The sequence below is a fragment of the Colletotrichum costaricense genome, assembly GCF_030867565.1.
Source record: "Colletotrichum costaricense strain IMI 309622 chromosome Unknown Scaffold_5.1, whole genome shotgun sequence".
In the NCBI taxonomy this organism is placed as follows: domain Eukaryota; kingdom Fungi; phylum Ascomycota; class Sordariomycetes; order Glomerellales; family Glomerellaceae; genus Colletotrichum; species Colletotrichum costaricense.
Genome location: NW_026848234.1, coordinates 1,692,825 through 1,711,343, shown reverse-complemented (window position 1 = coordinate 1,711,343; position 18,519 = coordinate 1,692,825). Strand labels below are relative to the sequence as shown.

Sequence of the window (18,519 nt, the reverse complement as noted above, 5' to 3'; positions counted from 1 at the left end):
CTCCGTTGCAGCGTACGAGGATTGGCACCCCGAATCATCGTATTGTTGGCGAAGATAAATACCTTGTTCTTCCTCCTGATCGCCAATATTTCACGATGACTTGCGCCATCTTGCTCGTTCAATGCGCTCAGGCAGACAGCTCATATTTTCCATGCCCAAACATCTGCCATGCCTTCGTCAACAGAGATGAACAGATACTGGATTCCCCGGTTGGATATTCACAAGAAGATCATCACTCAAGAGCTTCCCTATTATCTCGGGCCAGATGCAACGGTCAGGCCGTACACAAATGAGGTGTGAATATCTCATTCACGATGACTGAGACGCCTCTCACAGCACCTACAGGGAGAAGATGGATTCCTCATCACCACTCCAGGCCCTTGCTTGACAGATGTGAGCTTGCCGCTTGGTTCTTTCCCCCATCTTTTGTTCTTCAGCGGTGCAGAATTTGCTGATCATCGTCTCTGCATATAGGAGCAGATCGACGATATCTGTAGGAAGTCCAAAGAAGTATGGGAGCGCCAGGCGGCCATTAGAGCCCAAGAAGCAGACAAGCCCCTCAAAAGACCGTTGCATCAGCCGGTGGTGATATCCCGAGGGTCAAACGACTCGTCAAAAAGGAGACATGACGCACACCGAAGCCACGAGCGACATCGACGTTACGACGACAGGCGGCGGGAGTGAAGTCGGGTGGATCGGTGGAGTCGACTGTGGTGAATGAGATCTCGCATTGGGCCAGGTCTTTGGATCTAGGCATTTGAATATTAAGGCGTTGCAGGCGGTCGGGTTAGCCCTTTCATGCATACGGAAGGAATTTGTGGGATTCGATGATTCGAGGCATGCGCAAAAGGTCGCGTCTCTTGTGAGGGGGGTCGAGTTGTGTGGCCTGGTGGCCGCAGCAAACGGTGGACCCGACCAAACACTCGTTCTTTTGACTGGATGGGCGTCAGGCGAAACGAAGCAGTATTATAACCAGATTTTTGTTTGATTGGGACGAGAAGAGTATGTGTCCCGAAATCACCCAGCAGCAGTCTGCCATCTGGCATTTTTTTGGGGGGGTCCAATGGTAACAGCAAAATCTCCGAGGTTCTTTACGCGCTGCTCCTTTTTGGTATGTGTATGCGGAATTGTTGCAAGAGGCGCGCATCAGAGTGCAGCGCCAGCGGATGCCATGAGCACGCGTTTCCTCAACCAGATACCTAATTGGCGTGTGCTTGCCTTCCAGAATAGACAAGGTGCATTTATACCGGACCAAATCGTCGCTGTGAGCTAGTAGCACATTCATGCGGGCCGAGAATGTTTGTTCAATGGAAACCTTTGACAGGATGGCGTGGCTGACATGATGATCGGACCGTGCTCGGTCGCGAATGCTGAAAGAAAAGCCCATCTTCAGTCCCATTGTAAGATCTCTTATCCATACCTGTTGGTTCGTGGCATGCGTGACGAATTGGACGAGACACGGGAGCCTGGGTGCGGTAGTGAGCATGACACGTCTGCCTACATTGTTACCGAAGCCAATGTCCGCTTCCTCTCAGGTCAGGCGGCAGCTTATGGTAGTAGATGGTGTGCCTCGTCTTCCCCAACGGGTGGCATGGATTCATCTAGACTCTACTTCAAGTTGTTGCGAAGGAAGCTTCGTATCGCTGAAGGTTGAGAGGGCCAGCGGGCCAGAGCATGATTGCCTGGACGGCGGCTATACGTGGTTCACGGGTCGTCCCTTTGGCCCGCGTTCCCGGGGGAGCGGGCGTGAGATAGCCAACCACATTTACCCACTCGCCGATGCGTGTCTGGTTTGAAGTCATGGTACTGAGTAAGAGTTGAATGTCAACCAATACACTGATATCGGATCCTTTGGGGAACCTATGCTCTAGCGTGAGCACAGCTGATTGCGTCGAGTACGCAGTTACACTGATGGCAATTAGTATGGTTACCAACGGACGACTTTTGACATAGGACGAGAGCGAATCATCGATCAAAGTCAGAAGTGGGCGAAAAATATCAAAACTTACCACCCGAGAAATCTGACCTTATCGCCCTGTGGTCGAGCCGGCAAGTCTGACAAGAGACAAAGCTGAGAAGGCAGCGGGCCTCTAGACATGGCTTAGGTGATTGTTAGTTGCTCAGGCCTCGAACAATATGCATCACTGCTTGGCCAAGTCGAAGGTAAGTTCCAGTCAGGTTGTGGATGAAGTGATTTAGACAACGATCATCTGAGGCTGCCGGGTAGTGTATGTCTGAAGGACGTTGTGCGTGAAATCAACTTTGTAGTTTCCCCGGCTACCTTCCTATACGATATAAAGGTAGGTACGAATTACTCACTGAGGCGGAAGGGAACGGTGAATGGCGACAGCTGCTGGCGGCTGCAACTTTGGTCACTGGGCCGCGTGCACTCTAGGTACCTTAGGTAAGGTACTTATCGGTGATAAGATATGTCTTATCTGGATCAACCTTGGAAGTCACCACCAAGGTGGCCTGTCACGCGGGCGTCTCACATGATCGGCTGAACCGCGGCTAAATCAGGCGGCAGCGCTGTTGCTGGGCACAACCGCCGTCATCGCTTGCCCACTAAACGGCGTCGCTGAGCCAGTCGGGAGCTTGCATCATACCTACCTACCGACTACCTATCTGACTCTATCTATCAGCCTTCCAACTATCAACTTGGCGACAACTTGACTTGAGCGAGCCGCGGGTGTTCGTCGCGTGATTTAGAAATTACTGGCAACTCCGCCTATCAGTAGGCCTTCGCTAAATTTGCAGCTCGTTGACGACGACGAGTGCCCGCTTGTTTCCCGTTTCGGTACCCCGCCATCAAACTTCGGTCGAGTGCCACGCAACCCCGGAATACGGCTGCCTTCAAACGATCGCTGCCTGCGCACAACCTCATAAACGACCGGAATCCATTCGATTTACTCGATTAATACTAGCAAACCCGAAACTTCAACACCTCTGATCATGTCTGGCGTCTGGGGCTGGTTTGGCGGTGGTGGTGGCGCCAAGAAGAAGAACGATGCCAAAGATGCAATCCTCGGCCTTAGGGTCCAGCTTGATATGCTGCAAAAGAGAGAGAAGCATCTTCAAACGTTGATGGACGAACAAGATACTATTGCGAGGAAGAACGTCAACACAAACAAGAACGGTAACTTATCTGAGCAATCGAGACTGTGGGGAGACTAGATGCTGACGGGATATCGTAATAGCCGCAAAGGCTGCCTTGCGTCGCAAGAAGGGCCACGAACACAGCCTCGAACAGACTATTTCGCAAATCACGACACTCGAGTCCCAAATCAACGCTATCGAGTCGGCGAATATCAACCGCGAGACGCTGTTGGCGATGGAGAAGGCTGGCCAGGCCATGAAGGGTATTCACGGCAAGCTCACCGTGGACAAGGTGGACCAAACAATGTACGTTTCGAAGGTTGTAAGCCAGTGCGAAAGACAAATGCTGACTACGAGAACAGGGAGGATCTCCGCGAACAAAATGCGCTTAGCGAGGAAATTGTCAACGCTATCACAACGGGCCAGACCGATAACATTATCGACGAGGACCTGGAGGATGAGCTGGATCAAATGCAGCAGGAGGCTTTGGACGAGCAAATGGTGGGCACTGGCACTGTGCCTGTGTCAGACCGCGTTCACCAGATGCCTGCCGCCGCGAACGGACCAAGTAAGGAGATCCCACGTTCTGAGATCATGATAAGAGTGATGTACTGACGTGATAATTCAGTCAAAGGCAAGGCGCAAGCTGTCGAAGAGGACGACGAAGAGGCCGAGCTCCGCAAGCTGCAGGCGGAGATGGCCATGTAAAGGAGTCAGGTGTGAGGCGATCCTGTGGGGATGGCCGAGAACGATGGCATAGCATTCCTGGTTCGGGATGGAGCTTCTAGAGGCTTTGCATGAGAATTGCGGCGCGATGGGATAAGCAGGTCGAACATCACAGCTGCCCAGAGAAGTGGATACCGTACGACACACTCGATATACACGAACATGCTCACTACCAACAACGGATACGACTCCGAAGCGGTCCTCTTTCACATGTTTCTCAGCTACCTGCCCCTCTTTCTCAGACCTGTCTACTGGCGTTGGCGTTTTGGGTTACGTGGGTGCCATTCGATAGGAATCTCGCGGTTGCGGAAGCTGATGGGAGGGAGTTTGACAAGCTTTTCTGGTTTGCTGGAGTGGCACTTTTTACAGTCTACGAGTACTACGCACACCTCACTTTTTTCATAGAAGACATATTGATTGTTGTTGAGAAGCTATTGCAGCACTGGCGCCTTTTCCCTTGCCGGACAAGACAAGATACGTGGGGACTAATGCATCGGAAGCGCTGCCGCGTTGGAGCGATGTGTAGTTCGGTGAGCAAACGGGCGAGAAGCGGGCGAGACATGCTGTCGCCGGCCCACCGGCAGTGCCAAGTTCGCTGTCTCAAAGAGGTCCCCACCGGACCGGGACCGGGACAGGAGCCATTCCTCACGTGTCTCGGCACACCGCCAGTCGTCAGGAGTGACCGATCGCGAGCCGGAGTACTGGTGGCCCACGATCACTCTGCCCTCCGTGGCACTGTTACGGACCTGCTGTGTTGAGGTAGGTGGCGGGTGTCGATTCTGCGGGGCACTCGGCTGCCTCTTTCCGACTCATGTAATTCTATGGACTTATGGACAGGATCTTTGATGTGAACCCGGGACCTTATCATTGTGATCACGATGTGGGCTGGGTCATCGTAAGAGGTCAAATGAGGCTTTCTTACACGATCAATGCAAGCTCGGTCAACGGGCACCGGAGTTTTCTGCGGTGTCTTGCGGATGGAAGTACCAGAAATTTAGGGCGGTTGGGCTGTCAGGAGAGCCTTCGAAGGCCCAGCACAATGAGAATATAGAGGGCCGGAAGAGTGGATTTTTTTCGAGATGCTTTGAAAGTATTTTCCATCACCGTCATGGCGAATTTGCCTACAATATTGGGCTGTGACGGGGACACCGATACATGCTTCTTATCGAGTCCCACATACGCGGCTTATTTGAGCACCTATGGACAGGCTTCACAACTTTTTCTGAGAGCCAAACCTTGGAATGCGCCAACTCAAAGAGTCAGGCCTCAAGGCCGGTCGTTGGTTGTTCGGGTTCTACCAGGGTGCTGGGGCTTACCTAAGTGGGCTCGTGAGGTATCAATGGCCAGGGCAGGCACTGTAAAGTTGCAGGTGTTGGCGCCTGCCACATGCTACACCGAAATTCCCAGCGGTGAGAGCAGGCACGTTAGTGACTCTTATTAAGGTAGTGTAGCAACGTCATTCCCAACACGCTGGCTGTGACGTGACGGCGACCAATGCTTCCTTACCGAAGAAAGTGAAACCATCTTCCTGGCAAAAGCTCGGGTCAGGAGTCAGGACTGCCAACTCAATTTCTTCCCTTGGTCTTCCCTCTTCCGCCTCCTGCAAACATTTTCATGGATGGGTCTTCTTTCGCATAAACAACAAAACAATCGACGATGAGCCTTATCCACCGCAATTGAGCGCCCGTTGTGACAGTCCACGACACCGATCAACAGCTGGTTCAATTCACGACCATGTACCCGACGATTACTTGACCTTCCTGGTAATATCAGTATACGTATCAGCCTCGGAATCGCGATGGCTTCCCTCGCAACCTCGATGCTTCCCCAGCCCAGATGCTGCCAACCCATTCTTTCCATCGGTCACCAGTCTTCGATCATCGGTCCTCAGGTCCGCCCAATACCACCAGCCATGCTGCCTGCCGCCCTCCCAGCGCCCAACCGCCGACTCGTGTACGGCCCCATTGATTCTTTCTCTTATGCCCAGTGGCATGTAGTCGGACCAAGTCGGGTTCTTGCAGGGCACCAATCGCACCGACGCCATCATTGCGGCACACAACCTATGTACGCATCTCCTCGGGCTAGACTGGGCTACTGCACCTCTCAGACACTGACCTCGGGAGGAGCCATGCCATCCCGTCCCATCCCATATCGACGTCGGCCCAACCTCCGCCCACCTTACCAACTCCCTCTCACCAAAATTTTCGCCCGAACACTCCATTCGGCGGTTACATTAGATGGCACAGCAAGTGGTTCCACGGAAGACGCTTTGCTGACATGACATGGTCATCGCGGCATTGTATTCCTCGCATTTGCACGCCGACGTTGCTCCTTACTTCCTCGCAGACAGCCGAAGAAAACAGCCCGTTGCAAGCCGTCGCCCAATCCAAATCCACCACTCTTCTGCTGGTGCTACTGTCACTGTCACTGCAGTCACATCCGCCCCTCCCGCCAGCCGTGGTCCGGGCCTCTACTGCATGGATCTTCACAGACGAGCCTCACCCAGGCGAGCCACGTTGCACCTCGCTGACCGGGGGTTTAATGGCCGATGAGAAACAAACCGCGCTCTACTCCAACCCCCACCATTGACATGCCAGCCGCCGGTGAGCGTCTATCGAAGGAAAGTGCCGGTCAGCGAGTGGCCATGTGCACAATCATAACGGCCTCTCGACGCCTTCTAACTACTTCTAGCCAGACCGCGGCTTCTCCCTTGCCCAGCCTCAGTCTCTTCGAATATCATGAATGACGGGAAGAAGGTTGGGCTTACCCTCCACTATGTTCCAGGAACCACCTTTCCGTCGGCAATCGTTTCCTTATGTCTCGCCAGGCGCGATGAGTACCTGTGCATACAAGGATATGCCTGGCCCTAGTGGACCGGCCCATCGACCTACCCTGCTCCGGCCGCCCGATGCGTGCGAGTGCACTGGGCCGGAAATCGACGACCAGCGCAGCACAGCAATTATTAGCTCATAGCCGCTGAGTGGAGGGATGCTTGACAATTGACACTTCATTGAACCCAAAAAATTCCCTCGTCCTCAGAAGAGTCTTGGGGAGCCTAAGCCCTTTCGAGCCCTTTTCAGGCCAAGTACGAATACATTTGACCTCCTCAGTACTATCCATCCATCGTCGCTTTATGAAGATCATTGGTGGACAGGCGCTGCGCCTTGTTGTTTTGTGGTCTCTCGGTCTATTCCAATGCCTCACCGCAAAGACTGACCCGTAGGCTTCTTTCCCCCATGGCATCCGCAATGATGTTGGCTTCTATAGATAAAAGTCAAGCGACAATACTCATCCGATAGAATCAATGGACTTCGACGGTACGGCGGTAGCGGTATGTCATCTTGAGACTTAGGTACGGCCCTATGAGACTACGAAAAGGGACAAGACCACAAAAAGTAAACCACATATCCCGGGAAAAAATCACCGACGTTCATGCCCGGCCTGGTTGAGCCCGTCTCATTATGCGGGCTGGTCGCTCGCTTCCAATCGCATCGTCGTTGGGCAGCCATCAACCCTCCTCCTTGTCTCCTTGTCCGTCTGATGTCCCAGGTCCAATTCTGTTCCTCTGCCTCGCCTCATGTCACATCATTTATCACATCACTCAAGCTCCCAAAACCCAGAAACCGCACTCCCCAGTCCAACCCAATTGCGACGTGGCGCCAGTGCTTGTTCCGCCTCACTTGAGCCAATGGCCCTCAAGCACGCACGACAGTGATCACTTGGACTCTGAGACTGCCACAATTTGTCTCCATTCGTGGGGACAGCGTGGGGTAGGCCTGTGTCAGGGACCCCTTACTCCCGCACCTTGAACCCTGCTACAGACCAGTGATGCTTGTGATGTTTGGCACTGCTAGGAAAGCTCCCCCCTGCTTCTCGAGAATCTACTTTTCTTCCCACAGTTTAGCCCAATTGTGTCCTCCTGGGATGGTCGTAGTCGGGACGCATCTCGTCACTCTTGGTCCCTTATTTCTCAACTCTATCCAGTGTCAAGCCGAGACAAGAAACCTGTTGCTTCCTTGTCATAACTGCCCATTGCACTTTTGTCTGTTGTTTACACCACAACACGGTCTCACAGGCGACAAGATACCTCACAATACATCCTTTTGAGTCTCGCGATACCAGCCCAAGAGACTCGAACTTCTTACTCCGGCTTGGGCACCGCACTATCACAAGAAAATTGAGAACTTGTCAAGAAAAGAACCCCCAATCTCATCTCTCGCCAACGACAGCCGTCCACGTGCGCCAAAGACAACATCAGACCATCTCCCCGGATCAGCATTGATCAACTTTTGCGAAACAAGGACCCCCATAATCCACGAGTCCTGGAAGCATGAATTCGGAAGAACCAGTCGATTTCTGCCCCTACCGGCAGAACCTTGATTGGAACCATGTCCAAACCCAAGATTTCTCCAACATCCAGTATTTCCAACCTTCAGATTCAGAGCTGGAAAATGGTAAGTCACTTTAGATTGCGCTTTGAGTATTGCATTAGCACGCCTAACCCCTTCATCTTACAGACGGCGACGTATATGCCAATGGCGTGACGTATCCTTCACAACCTGCACAAGCCAGCAGCAGCAGTAAAAAGAGCAAGAAGAAGGCAAAGAAGGACAAGAAGGCAGCACAGTACACCTATGAAGAGCCATCGGCTGTCGCCCCTGAGCTTCCCACGCCTGGACCGCCTCAAGACAACGGCATAGCCGAAGACGAGTGGCCGACACAATCCTCAAAAAAGGACAAGAAGAAGAAGAAGAAGGGCAAAAAGGAGGAAATTGCTGCACCTCCGCCACCTCCGCCTCCGCCACCCGTAGAAGCCGAGCCCGAACCGGAACCTGAGCTTGAACCCGAGCTTGACCCTGAGCCCGAGCCCGAGCCTACGCCTGAACCGATAAAAGAGAAACAGATCGTTGCAGAGGAGGCACCCGTGTCTCCGACGAAGACGAAGGAATCTTCCAAAAAGGACAAGGAAAAGGACAAGAAGAAAGAAAAGAAGAAGAAAAAGAAGGGCAAGGGCGGAAAAGACGCCGAACCAGAGCCGGTCGAGAGCTCAAGATCGATCCCCCCTCCGCCGCCGCCACCCCCGGTAGAGGACGCCAAACCGCCAAAGATGGAGGATGCTCCAGCTCCGCCTCCGGAGACCATCATTGAGGCGAAGGAGGAGCCGCCGGCCGTCGAAGCTGAACTTGAGCCGGCTGCTAACCGAAGCCTGGATGACGCCAAAGTCGATGACACGGTAGCGACGGAAAGATCGCCAGACGCTGCTGAGGCCATTGCAGAGGCAACGGAGTCGGCTGTTGTAGATCCAGCTCCCGCCGAAGCTCCTGTTGAAGCTTCTGTTGAAGCTGCAACAGAAGACAGCCAAGACAACGCAGCCGATGCACCAGCAGAAGTGGCCCCCGAGGCAATAGAGGCTACACCTGAAGCTTCCACTGAGGAGGTTGCAACTGAAGAGCCCACAACAGTTCAAGCAGAGCCTATTGCAGCGGAACCTCAGACCGAGGACACACCACCTGCCGAAGCTGTTCCCGAGGCTTCTGAGGCACAGGCTGAAGCCGAAGCTGACAAGGAAGCGGACAGCAAGCCTGGAGACGCAACTCCTGCCGATGCACCTGCTGATGCAGTCCCCGAAACAACCGCAGAGACACCGGCAGAGGAAAAGTCCGAAGAGTCCGCACCTACACTAGAGGATGCTGCACCTGTTACCGATGAAGTCAAGCCCGAGGAGTCCACAGTCTCAGAGTCGACCCCTAACGCGCCCGCCGATGCAGAGCCTGAGACTGTTGCACCAGCAGAGGAGCCCGCCAGTGAACCTTCAGCTGAGCCTGTATCGGAAGAGGCTGCACCTGTTGCGGATGCTGCGGCTGATGCCACAGTCGAAGCTGAGTCGGGAGACGCTGCTCCCGTCGAGGAGAAAGCAGCTGATGAGGCCCCTGTCGAGTTAAAACCTGACGATTCTGCGCCAGCTCCGGAAGAGACTGCAGCTGCTGAAGAGCCAGTTACTGAGACTTCAGCTGAAGATAAGCCGAAGGACGCTGCTCCTGCGGATGAGCCCGTCACCGAGACTTCCGAAGAGCCAAAACCAGAGGATGCTGCCCCTGCGGAGCCTGCGGCCGAAGCTTCCGTTGACGCCGAGCCTGCGGCAGACGTCGCAGAGGAGGCTCAGCCGGATGACGCTGCCGCTGCTGATGGGCCTGCTACCGATGCTCCTGCCGATGCTCCGATTGATGCTCCGATTGATGCCCCTGTTGACACCACAGCTGAAGAACCCGCGCCTGCGGAAGAACCTGCTGCTGCCGATGTCAAGCCTGAGGACCCCGCCCCCGAGGAGGCACATGTAGAGGCTTCGCCTGAGGAGTCCCCTGCTCCTGCTGCCCCTGCGGCCGAAGAAACTTCCGAGGCCAAGACGGAGGATGCTCCTTTTTCCGAAGAACCGGCTGCCGAACCCGTTGCCGGCGAAGCATCTGATGAACCAGCTCCAGCTGAGCCCTCAGCCGAGCCTTCGGTTGAGGCAGTGGAAGAAACGACCTCCGAGGAGCCAATGCCGGAAGAAGCATCGACGGAGGCAACTACTTCGACGGAGGCCAGTGCTGAAACGGAGGAATCTTCAGTTCCTTCTGAGGTCGCTAAAGAGGCTGAAACAGCCGAGCCTGGACCGGCTGAGATTGATGTCGCTGATGCTCCGGCTGAAGTGGCCGCCGAAACTCCGGCAGCTGAAGAAGCAGTGTCATCAGAAGAGGTCCCGGTTGAAGCTGCGGCTGAGACGCCAGTTGTGGAGGATGCAGCCGAAGCCGCAGTCGTCGGGGCAGATGCTCCCGCGGATGATGCTGTGAAGCCCGAAGAAGCTGAACCAGTTCCCGCTGCCTCAGAGGAAGCACCAGTACCTGATGCTCCGGCTGACGCACCCGAGCCTGCAAAGGTTCCGACTGAGACACCTGATGCTCCAGCTGAAGCAGCTGAAAGCGAAGAATCCTCCCCGGCTGAGACGGCCGACGTCAAGGAAGACGCAGCACCTGCTGTGGCCGAACCTGCGGCTATCCCAGAAGATGCAACAACCACTGATGCAGCTGCTGAAGATCCCAAGTCTGACGACACCACCGTGGAGGCAGAACCAGCAGCACCACAAGAAGAGACTGCCCCGACTAGCGAAGATGCGCCAGTTTCTGTTGGTGCTGATGAAAAGCCCGTTGAGCCAGCCACTGCGGCCGAGCCGGCCGAAGAGCAGCCGGCCGCTGCAGATAAGGAAGCCGACTCGGCAACTCAGACGGCAGAGACCGAGGCCGAGCCTCCGGTCGCTGAGGCGGTCGGGGCAGCAGTCGAAGCAGACGCTGATCCTGCGGGCGCTCCTGAGCCTGTCGTAGAGACAGCAAAGGCTGACGATGCCGAGCCTCCTAAGGAGTCTGAACCCGAAGGTGACGCCGAAGCCTCCAAGAAGGTTGAAGCTGAGCCTTCCACGGAGGTTGCAGAGAGCGCTCAACCTGAACCCCCCAATAAATCAGAGCCCGAGGCCGCGGATGATGCCCCGCCCGATGCTCCGGAGACGGTCGAGACAGCCGCCGAAGAGACAAAAGAGCCTGAGTCAGAACCTGTGCAGGAGGAGGAATCCCCTGCTCCCAAGGAAGAGGACGTCCCTCCTGCAGAACCTGAGGCGGAGGCTCCCGAGGACGAAGAAGATGGCGTTGCAAGCGTTGAACCAGAGGCTTCTGAGCCAGTCGAGGCTGAAGGTGATGCCCTTAAAGAGGCAGCAGTGGAAGCTGCGGCAGATGATGCTGCCGTAGATGAGCCTGCCGCGGTTCCTGAGGTTGAAGCTACGGAGAAGCCTGCTGCGGAAGCTGCGGCAGAGGTTGAGGCTCCTATTGACGCGGCCCCTGAAGACGCTTCTGAGAGCACTGCTGAGGTCGTTCCCGAGACTTCTCCTAAGGATGCTCCCGAAGTCACTCCCGAGGTTGCTCCGGAGGCTGCTCCGGAGGCCGAAACTGAGGCAGCGACAGCTGCAGTTGAAGCTGATGCTACCAAGGCCGCCGAAATTGAGGCTGTTGTTGAGCCTAACACTGCTCCTGAGACTACACCAGTGGAAGCTGAGCCAGCTGCAGCCGAGTCAGAGGCACCGAAAGAGGACGAAGCTGCTGCCACGCCAGAGGATACCCCAGCGGACGCTCCAGAAGCCCCTAAGGAAGCCGATATCGAAACCGCAGACGCTGCTGCCGCTGATGCATCTAGGGATGCCGCCGCCACGGACGACGCAGCTGTCTCAACTGAAGGTATGGACGGATACGAAATCATCAGCGACGGCAAAGAATTTAGTTTCACCGTGGAAATTCTCTCCCCAGGGACCAAGGATACTAAAGAAGAAACAGAACCTGCCGCTGAAGCCGAAGCCACGCCCGAAGATGCCAAAGCTGAAGAGGCAATTTCCGATCCCGCCCCGGAGGAGCCGATTACCGCCGTTGCCGAAGTGGACGCCGAGCTAAAAGCTCCTGAGGAGACCCCAGCCGAACCGCCCGCCGATGCTGCTGAGCCCGAAACCAATCCTGAGGAGCCCAAAGCCGAAGCTGCCGAGACGGAAACCGCACCTGAGCCCGAGACCACCGCGGAGACTGCAGTTGTGGAGCTAGAGGCACCTGCCGCTGCTGAGGATCCCAAGCCGGAGCCGGCGGCTAAGGCAGAACCGGAGTCGACTCCCGAGACTAACGACGAAGTCCCATGTGCGGACCCGGCCCCAGATGCCAAGGAGCTCGAACCGGAGACGACTCCAGATGCACAAGAACCTGAGCCGCCAACTGTGGAAGCTCCAGAGCCCGAGGCCGAGGCCGCCACCGAGACCTCTGCTCCTGCCCCTGAAGAACCTGTTCCGGAGACGGCTGCAGAGACGGCCGAAGATGCTGGTGAGGCGCCTCCTGATGCTGATGCTGCTGCTGCTGCTGCTGCTGCTGCTACTCCCGAACCTGAGGTTCAACCTGAAGACTCCGCCGCGGCTGAGGTCGCGGAGCCTGCGCCCGAAGCAGCTGCTCCCGCGGATCACAACGAACCAGCCGCCAAGGTCGAGGGTGATGCTGAGATTAAGGATTCTGAGCCTGAAGCGCCAGCAGCAGAGCCTGAAGGGGAGACGGCACCAGCTGAGGCAGCGTCTGAGGCCGAGGAGACCAAGGAGCCCGAAGCAGAAGCTGTCCCTGAAGCTTCTTCTGAGGCGAAGGAGGTCGATCCTGCTGCTGAGCCTATCCCCGAAGCTGAACCCGCTGCTGAAGCTGAACCCGCTGCTGAAGCTGAACCCGCTGCTGAAGCTGAACCCGCTGCTGAAGCAGATCCTGCCGCCAAATCTAAAGACGAGGCCGAGGCCGACGTGCCCGCTGTTGCTGAGCTAGAGGAGGCAGCGCCTGTTCCGGAGACTGTGGCCGATGAAGTCAAAGAGCCTGCCGCTGAGCCTGCTACCGAGCCTGCGGCGGAATCCGCTGCGGAAGCTGAGCCATCTTCTGATGTAAAAGAGGCAGAATCCGAGACTGATGCTGTGACTGAAGCAGACGTCAAGGAACCTGAGGGTGAGGCTGCGGCTGAGCCTGATGACGCTCCTGCGACTGAGGCTGTTTCTGAGGTTGAGGTCGCTGCTGAGCCCGCCGCTGCTCCTGAAGCGGAAGCGGCTATCGAAACTCAAGAGCCCGCACCTGAACTCCCTGCTGAGGCAGTGGCTGAGGAACTCGAGTCTGCCCCTGCTCCCCCTGCCGAAGAAGCTGAAGCAACTGAAGCTGAGGTCGAAGTGGCAGAAGCCAAAGAAGCAGAGCCCGCGGCTGAGGCGGAACCTACTACAGAGGCGGAGCCTGCTGCAGACGCCGTTGATCCTGCTCCTGCTCCTGAGTCAAATGACCTTGAACCTGAATCGGAACCTACTCCGGCCGATGCTGCTCCGGCTGAAGAAGCTGCTGATGTTACGGACGCGGTTCCAGAGCCGGAGGCGCCAGCAGCGACCGAAGAGGCCAAAGAACCCGAAACCGCTGCTGTAGAAGTTGCCGCAGCTGAAGTCAACGATCCTCAGCCCCAGACCGAGGTTGTCGAGGAGGCGAAGGATGCTGCCGCTGAGCCGCCTGCCGTCCCAATTGAAGCTGCTCCTGAAACCGAAGAGGCTCAAGCCAATCCGCCCGCTGTGGTGGAGGAACCTGCCGAAGCGGAGCCTGAACCGGTGTCTGAGCCAGCTGCGGAAGAGACAAAGGAGCCTGAACTCGCCGAAGCTCTCGCGGAGGCGAATCACGCTGCCGCAGTTGAAGAAACGCCAGCACCGGAAGCTGAGCCTGCTCAGGAGACTGAGGCCCCCGATGGAGATGCCGCGGCTGAACCGGCTGAAGAGCCTACGCCTGCTGAGGAACCTGCATCGACAGAAGATTCTGCACCTGCGCCTGCGCCTGTTGAGCCAGAGGCACCAGTTGAGCCAGAGGCACCAGTTGAGCCAGAAGCGTCCGCTGAGCCAGAGAAGCCTGATGAAGCAGCAGCTGTTGAAGCTTCTGCTCCGGCCGAAGAGTCTGCACCAGCGGAAGAACCCGCATCAACTGAGGAACCAGCGGTGGCTGAGGAGCCTGCTCCCGCTGAAGAACCTGCACCTGTTGATACAGAAGCGCCCGCGGAGCCGGAAGCTGCTGCAGAAGCTGCTGTTGAAGAATCTGCGCCAGTTGAGGAGCCTGTTCCCGCTGAACCAGAGGCTCCGGCTGAGCCAGAAGCACCAGCTGAGCCAGAGGAGCCTGCTGAAGCAGCTGTTGAGTCTGCTGCAGTTGAAGATGCGGCTGCTGCTGAACCGGACCCACCAGTCGAAGAACCTGTCCCTGTCGAGTCAGAGCCATCTGTCGAGGCAGATGTCGAGGCACCCGCAACGGCTGAAACAGAAGACCACACTGCAGAAATCGCAGCGGCTGCAGTGGCGGCGGCGGCAGTAGCCACGGGAGCGGCGGTGGCGGTGGCAGCAGATGGTGAACAGACGCGGTCTTTGGATGCTGAGGAAAGCAAGGATAGGGTGGGACCAATTGCCTCTGATGCGAGGGAGGCAGAGAAATCAGGTGAGAATTCCCCTCCTTCTCCTAATCCCGATTCCCCCGATGGAGAGGCACGGGAAGGACGGGATGGCCAAGATCCCGAGGACGTCGAACCGGAACCCGTCGCGGAGCCTGCCGAGGACAACGCCCCGGAGCCGGAATCCATGGAACCTGTCGAGGAGAACGAGGAAGTGATGCCCGCCGAAGCTGCCGAAGGAGACGCCCCGGAAGAGCCAACTGCCGAGGTTCAGGAGAGCCAAGATGCGGTCGGCGAAGAGCCTGCTGTTGAGGAAGCTGCCCTACCACCCTCGGACGAGCTACCATCTGCCACTGATGAAGCGTCACCACCATCTGTCGAGGAGCCTTCTGTCGAAGACACCGAGTCACCAGATCAAGACGACGCTGAAGTCGCCGCAGATGAAACGCCCACTGAGCAGCCTTTGGAGGAACCAGCCCTCGAAGACACCACTGTCGAGGCTGAACTCACTGAACTAGCATCGGACGAACCAGCTCCCGCAGAAGAGACAGCTCCAGCCGAACCTGCTTCCGACGAGACCATCTTAACTGAGTCTCCGCCAGAGGAGGCAGTCGCCGAGGAACCTACTCCAGAAGAAGCTTCACCCGAAGAGCCTGTAGCTACAGTAGAAGAATCGGTCGTGGAGGAGCCGCCTCTTGAGGAGGCTCCTGCATCTGAGACTGCTCCCGAGACAATAGCAGAGAAGCCCGAGCAAGTCGAAGATACATCCACAGAGATCGCCGCCGCTTCCGAAGAGGTTCCAGCAGATGCAGTGCCCGAGGAGCCAGCGGCTGAGGAAGCTCCACCAGAAGAGCCAGACCAAGCACCAGAGACTCCAGCTGAATCTGCACCCGAAGAGGCCATCTTAGGGGAGTCCGTCGCTGAGCCCGCCGATGAGCCCGCTGCTGAGCCTGCACCAGAAGTCGTCTCCGAAGAGCCCACCATGGAGGATGCCTCTCCTGGAGAGTCCACACCTGAGCCTGCACCAGCAGAGCCTGCCCCCGAGGAGGCGACTCTGGGTGAAGCTACTCCAGAAGCCACGCCAGAAGACTCCCCAGCAGCCGAGATACCTCCTGAGGACGCCGTTTCTGAGGAGCCTTCTCCAGAGGGGCCTGCCTCTGAAGCGAATTCTCCCGAAGAAGCCATTCCTGAGGAAGCCGTCCCCGAAGAGGTCGCCTCCGCAGAGCCTGCCCCCGAAGTAGCTGCTCCTGAAGAAGTCATTGCCGAGCCCGAAGAAATCACTACCGAGTCTACTCCTGAGGAGCTTACCCCTCAAGAGCCCACTCCCGAAGCTGCGCCTGAGGAGGTTGTCTCTGAAGAAGTCGCCCCTGAAGAAGCTGTTCCCGAAGAGCCTGCTCCCGAAGTTGCTGCTCTTGATGAAACCGTCTCTGAAGAACCTGTCTCCGAGGAGCCTTCTCCTGAGGCGGCGGATGCCGCGCCTATAAAGGTTGAGGAAGCACCCGAAGATACACCGGCAGCCTCCGAAGAACCCGCCTCAGAAGCTCCCGTCAACCCCGATGACACTCCTGAAGACGCCCCTGCAGGAGAACCTGCAGAGCCCGACGCAACTGAGGAGGCATCAACTCTAGAGGCGAACGCCAATGGGCCCGAAGAAACAGTACAGACACCGGATGACAAGGCGGAGCCTGCTGATAGCGACGAGACAATTGATAAGGACGCACTCATTGCTGGAGCCGCCGTCGCTGGTGTTGCTGCTGCAGCTGGCTCGTTTGCTGCCAATGCTATCAAAGACTCAGACGACGAAGCTACGGCTAGAGAAGCTCCCGGTCCCGCTGCAGCAGACGCAATGTCACGTCGCAGCTCATCGGACAAATTGACGCAGACTTTGGATAATATATCGGCCCTGGACACAATCACCATGGCGGACCAAAAGGACTCGGACGTGGACGCCAACTTCAGCCCCGTGCAGCGAGACGGATTCTCGGACTGCGGAACGCAAACCGATGGCTCAGTATGGGGCCTCCGGCCCTCGACTCCCGCCGTGGTTCTCCCTGAGCTTTCCATATCACCGGCCGCCAAGGATAGGGCGAGGGCTCTCAGACGGCAGCGCAAGGTTTCCATCAAGCAAGCGGAGGAACTCATCGCGGCTGCTGTGGTCATCTACGCCACAGCCGAAACTCTTCGTCCACCCATGAGCCCATCATCTCAGAGCAGCTCGCAACTCATCAAGGCAATGCCCAGCTGGGAAAAAATGGACATCAAACCGAAAAAGGCCTTTTTCTGGAGGGTTCTACCAGGCCTTCTTTCCAGACGCAGGAGTACTACCACTACGGGAGCGGATAAAACTAGCAGGCTTGATACTAACTACTTTACAGAGAAGAAGGAAGCAGAGCGCGAGAGGCACCGACGACGACGCCATTCCTCAACCCACCACCCTTCATCATTCTCAAGCCGTAGTCGAGGCGAAGACGAAAGTAGAGACCACGAGAGTAGCAGACGCCACTCGCACGCATCACATCACTCAAGTCGACGACACCGAACTGACAGCGAGCGATCTCTCCGATCCGGCGAATCTGTGCCTCGAAGTCCGCCAGGCCCTATCAAGAGACAAGACAGCGGTTTCGAAGAGAGCCCCCATCCTCATTCCCAGTCCCGTCATCGCAGCGAACGTAGCGAGCGGAGTGGGCGAAGCGAACGGAGCGAGAAGACCGAGAAAAGTGAGAGAAGCCACCACCACCACCACCGCAGTGAGCGTACGCCTGAGGAGCAGGCTGCCCATGATCGACGCAAAGAGGAGCGGCGACTCCGGGAGAAAGAGCGCGAACGCGATGCCGATCGTGACAGACCGAAAGACAGGCACCGCGAAAAGGAGCGCGAGCGCGAACTCCAACGTGAGGTCAACCGCGAGAACGAGGAAAGAGAGCGTTCGCGTCGCAAGGGCAAGGAGCCTGAGACTATCGCCAAATCTGAGGATACGCCCGAGCGCAGTCATCACCGCTCTCGTCGCTACAGCACGTCAGAGTATCAGCGCCCGCACCGCACCCTCAGCAAGAGAGAATCCATGGAGCCTGCGCCAGAGAAGCCCCGGCGATTCTTCAGCGTCAGAGGCGAAGGTACGACCGGATCCAAGTTCCCTCCCCAGGACCCCCCGGCGCCAGCCACGCCAAAGGACGACATGCCAATGGATGACAATGCAGGACGACAAGAGTCTACTCCCACACGCGACACTCCCAAGCGATCGAGCACAACGCGGGACAAGCACAGGCACAGAGACAGATCCGAAGGCGGAGGCGGTGCCAAATTGCAAAAGGTTCGCGACGAGGTCGCCGAAGAAGCTCGCAGAGACGCTCGCAGGGCTGCGGAGAAGGCCGAACGGGCTGCCGCAAAAGCAGCTGAAAGGGCCGAAAGGCATGAGAGAACCGAGAGGGGCGAGAGGGTTGATAGACTCGAGAGACCCGAGAGATCCGAGAGACCTGAGAGGGCTGAGAGGGCTGAGACAGCCGACAAGCCGAGATCAAAGCACTCGGACGACTCTCGGCGCCGCGCTCGTGTGGAAGACAGGAGGAGGGAGGACGACAAGGCTAAAGAGAAGGAGAAGTCAAAAGGGATCAAGGGCGTGTTCAAGCGTCTCTTCAACTAATGACTTGGGATGTGCGTGTAATGATTCTACGACGATGAGTGTACGCGGACCATATGTTTCACGGGAACGGT

The 18,519-nt window shown here is 56.8% G+C and overlaps 7 protein-coding genes across 7 annotated transcripts; 5 read left to right on the top strand and 2 right to left on the bottom strand.

The window, feature by feature from the left end:
* Positions 1 to 168: 168 nt before the first annotated feature.
* CCOS01_05701 (uncharacterized protein) lies at positions 169 to 684 on the top strand (the record flags this gene model as incomplete). Its single annotated transcript, XM_060453878.1, has 3 exons — positions 169 to 294; positions 346 to 393; positions 475 to 684. The coding sequence occupies 3 exons, from the start codon at positions 169 to 171 to the stop codon at positions 682 to 684; spliced, it is 384 nt and encodes a 127-aa protein (XP_060315650.1).
* Positions 685 to 1,613: 929 nt separating this feature from the next.
* CCOS01_05700 (uncharacterized protein) lies at positions 1,614 to 2,098 on the bottom strand (the record flags this gene model as incomplete). The annotated part of the gene is made up of 3 exons (XM_060453877.1): positions 1,614 to 1,787; positions 1,836 to 1,908; positions 2,010 to 2,098. The coding sequence occupies 3 exons, from the start codon at positions 2,096 to 2,098 to the stop codon at positions 1,614 to 1,616; spliced, it is 336 nt and encodes a 111-aa protein (XP_060315649.1).
* Positions 2,099 to 2,952: 854 nt separating this feature from the next.
* CCOS01_05699 (Snf7 family protein) lies at positions 2,953 to 3,804 on the top strand (the record flags this gene model as incomplete). Its single annotated transcript, XM_060453876.1, has 4 exons — positions 2,953 to 3,136; positions 3,198 to 3,402; positions 3,459 to 3,664; positions 3,725 to 3,804. The coding sequence occupies 4 exons, from the start codon at positions 2,953 to 2,955 to the stop codon at positions 3,802 to 3,804; spliced, it is 675 nt and encodes a 224-aa protein (XP_060315648.1).
* An 89-nt stretch (positions 3,805 to 3,893) lies between these two features.
* On the top strand, positions 3,894 to 4,580 carry CCOS01_05698 (uncharacterized protein; the record flags this gene model as incomplete). The annotated part of the gene is made up of 1 exon (XM_060453875.1): positions 3,894 to 4,580. One exon carries the CDS (start codon positions 3,894 to 3,896, stop codon positions 4,578 to 4,580), a length of 687 nt encoding a protein of 228 aa, XP_060315647.1.
* A 989-nt stretch (positions 4,581 to 5,569) lies between these two features.
* CCOS01_05697 (uncharacterized protein) lies at positions 5,570 to 5,869 on the bottom strand (the record flags this gene model as incomplete). Its single annotated transcript, XM_060453874.1, has 1 exon — positions 5,570 to 5,869. One exon carries the CDS (start codon positions 5,867 to 5,869, stop codon positions 5,570 to 5,572), a length of 300 nt encoding a protein of 99 aa, XP_060315646.1.
* On the top strand, positions 5,621 to 6,103 carry CCOS01_05696 (uncharacterized protein; the record flags this gene model as incomplete). Its single annotated transcript, XM_060453873.1, has 1 exon — positions 5,621 to 6,103. The coding sequence occupies one exon, from the start codon at positions 5,621 to 5,623 to the stop codon at positions 6,101 to 6,103; it is 483 nt and encodes a 160-aa protein (XP_060315645.1).
* Positions 6,104 to 8,152: 2,049 nt separating this feature from the next.
* Positions 8,153 to 18,448, top strand: CCOS01_05695 (uncharacterized protein; the record flags this gene model as incomplete). Its single annotated transcript, XM_060453872.1, has 2 exons — positions 8,153 to 8,276; positions 8,340 to 18,448. 2 exons carry the CDS (start codon positions 8,153 to 8,155, stop codon positions 18,446 to 18,448), a joined length of 10,233 nt encoding a protein of 3,410 aa, XP_060315644.1.
* Between the last annotated feature and the right edge of the window lie 71 nt (positions 18,449 to 18,519).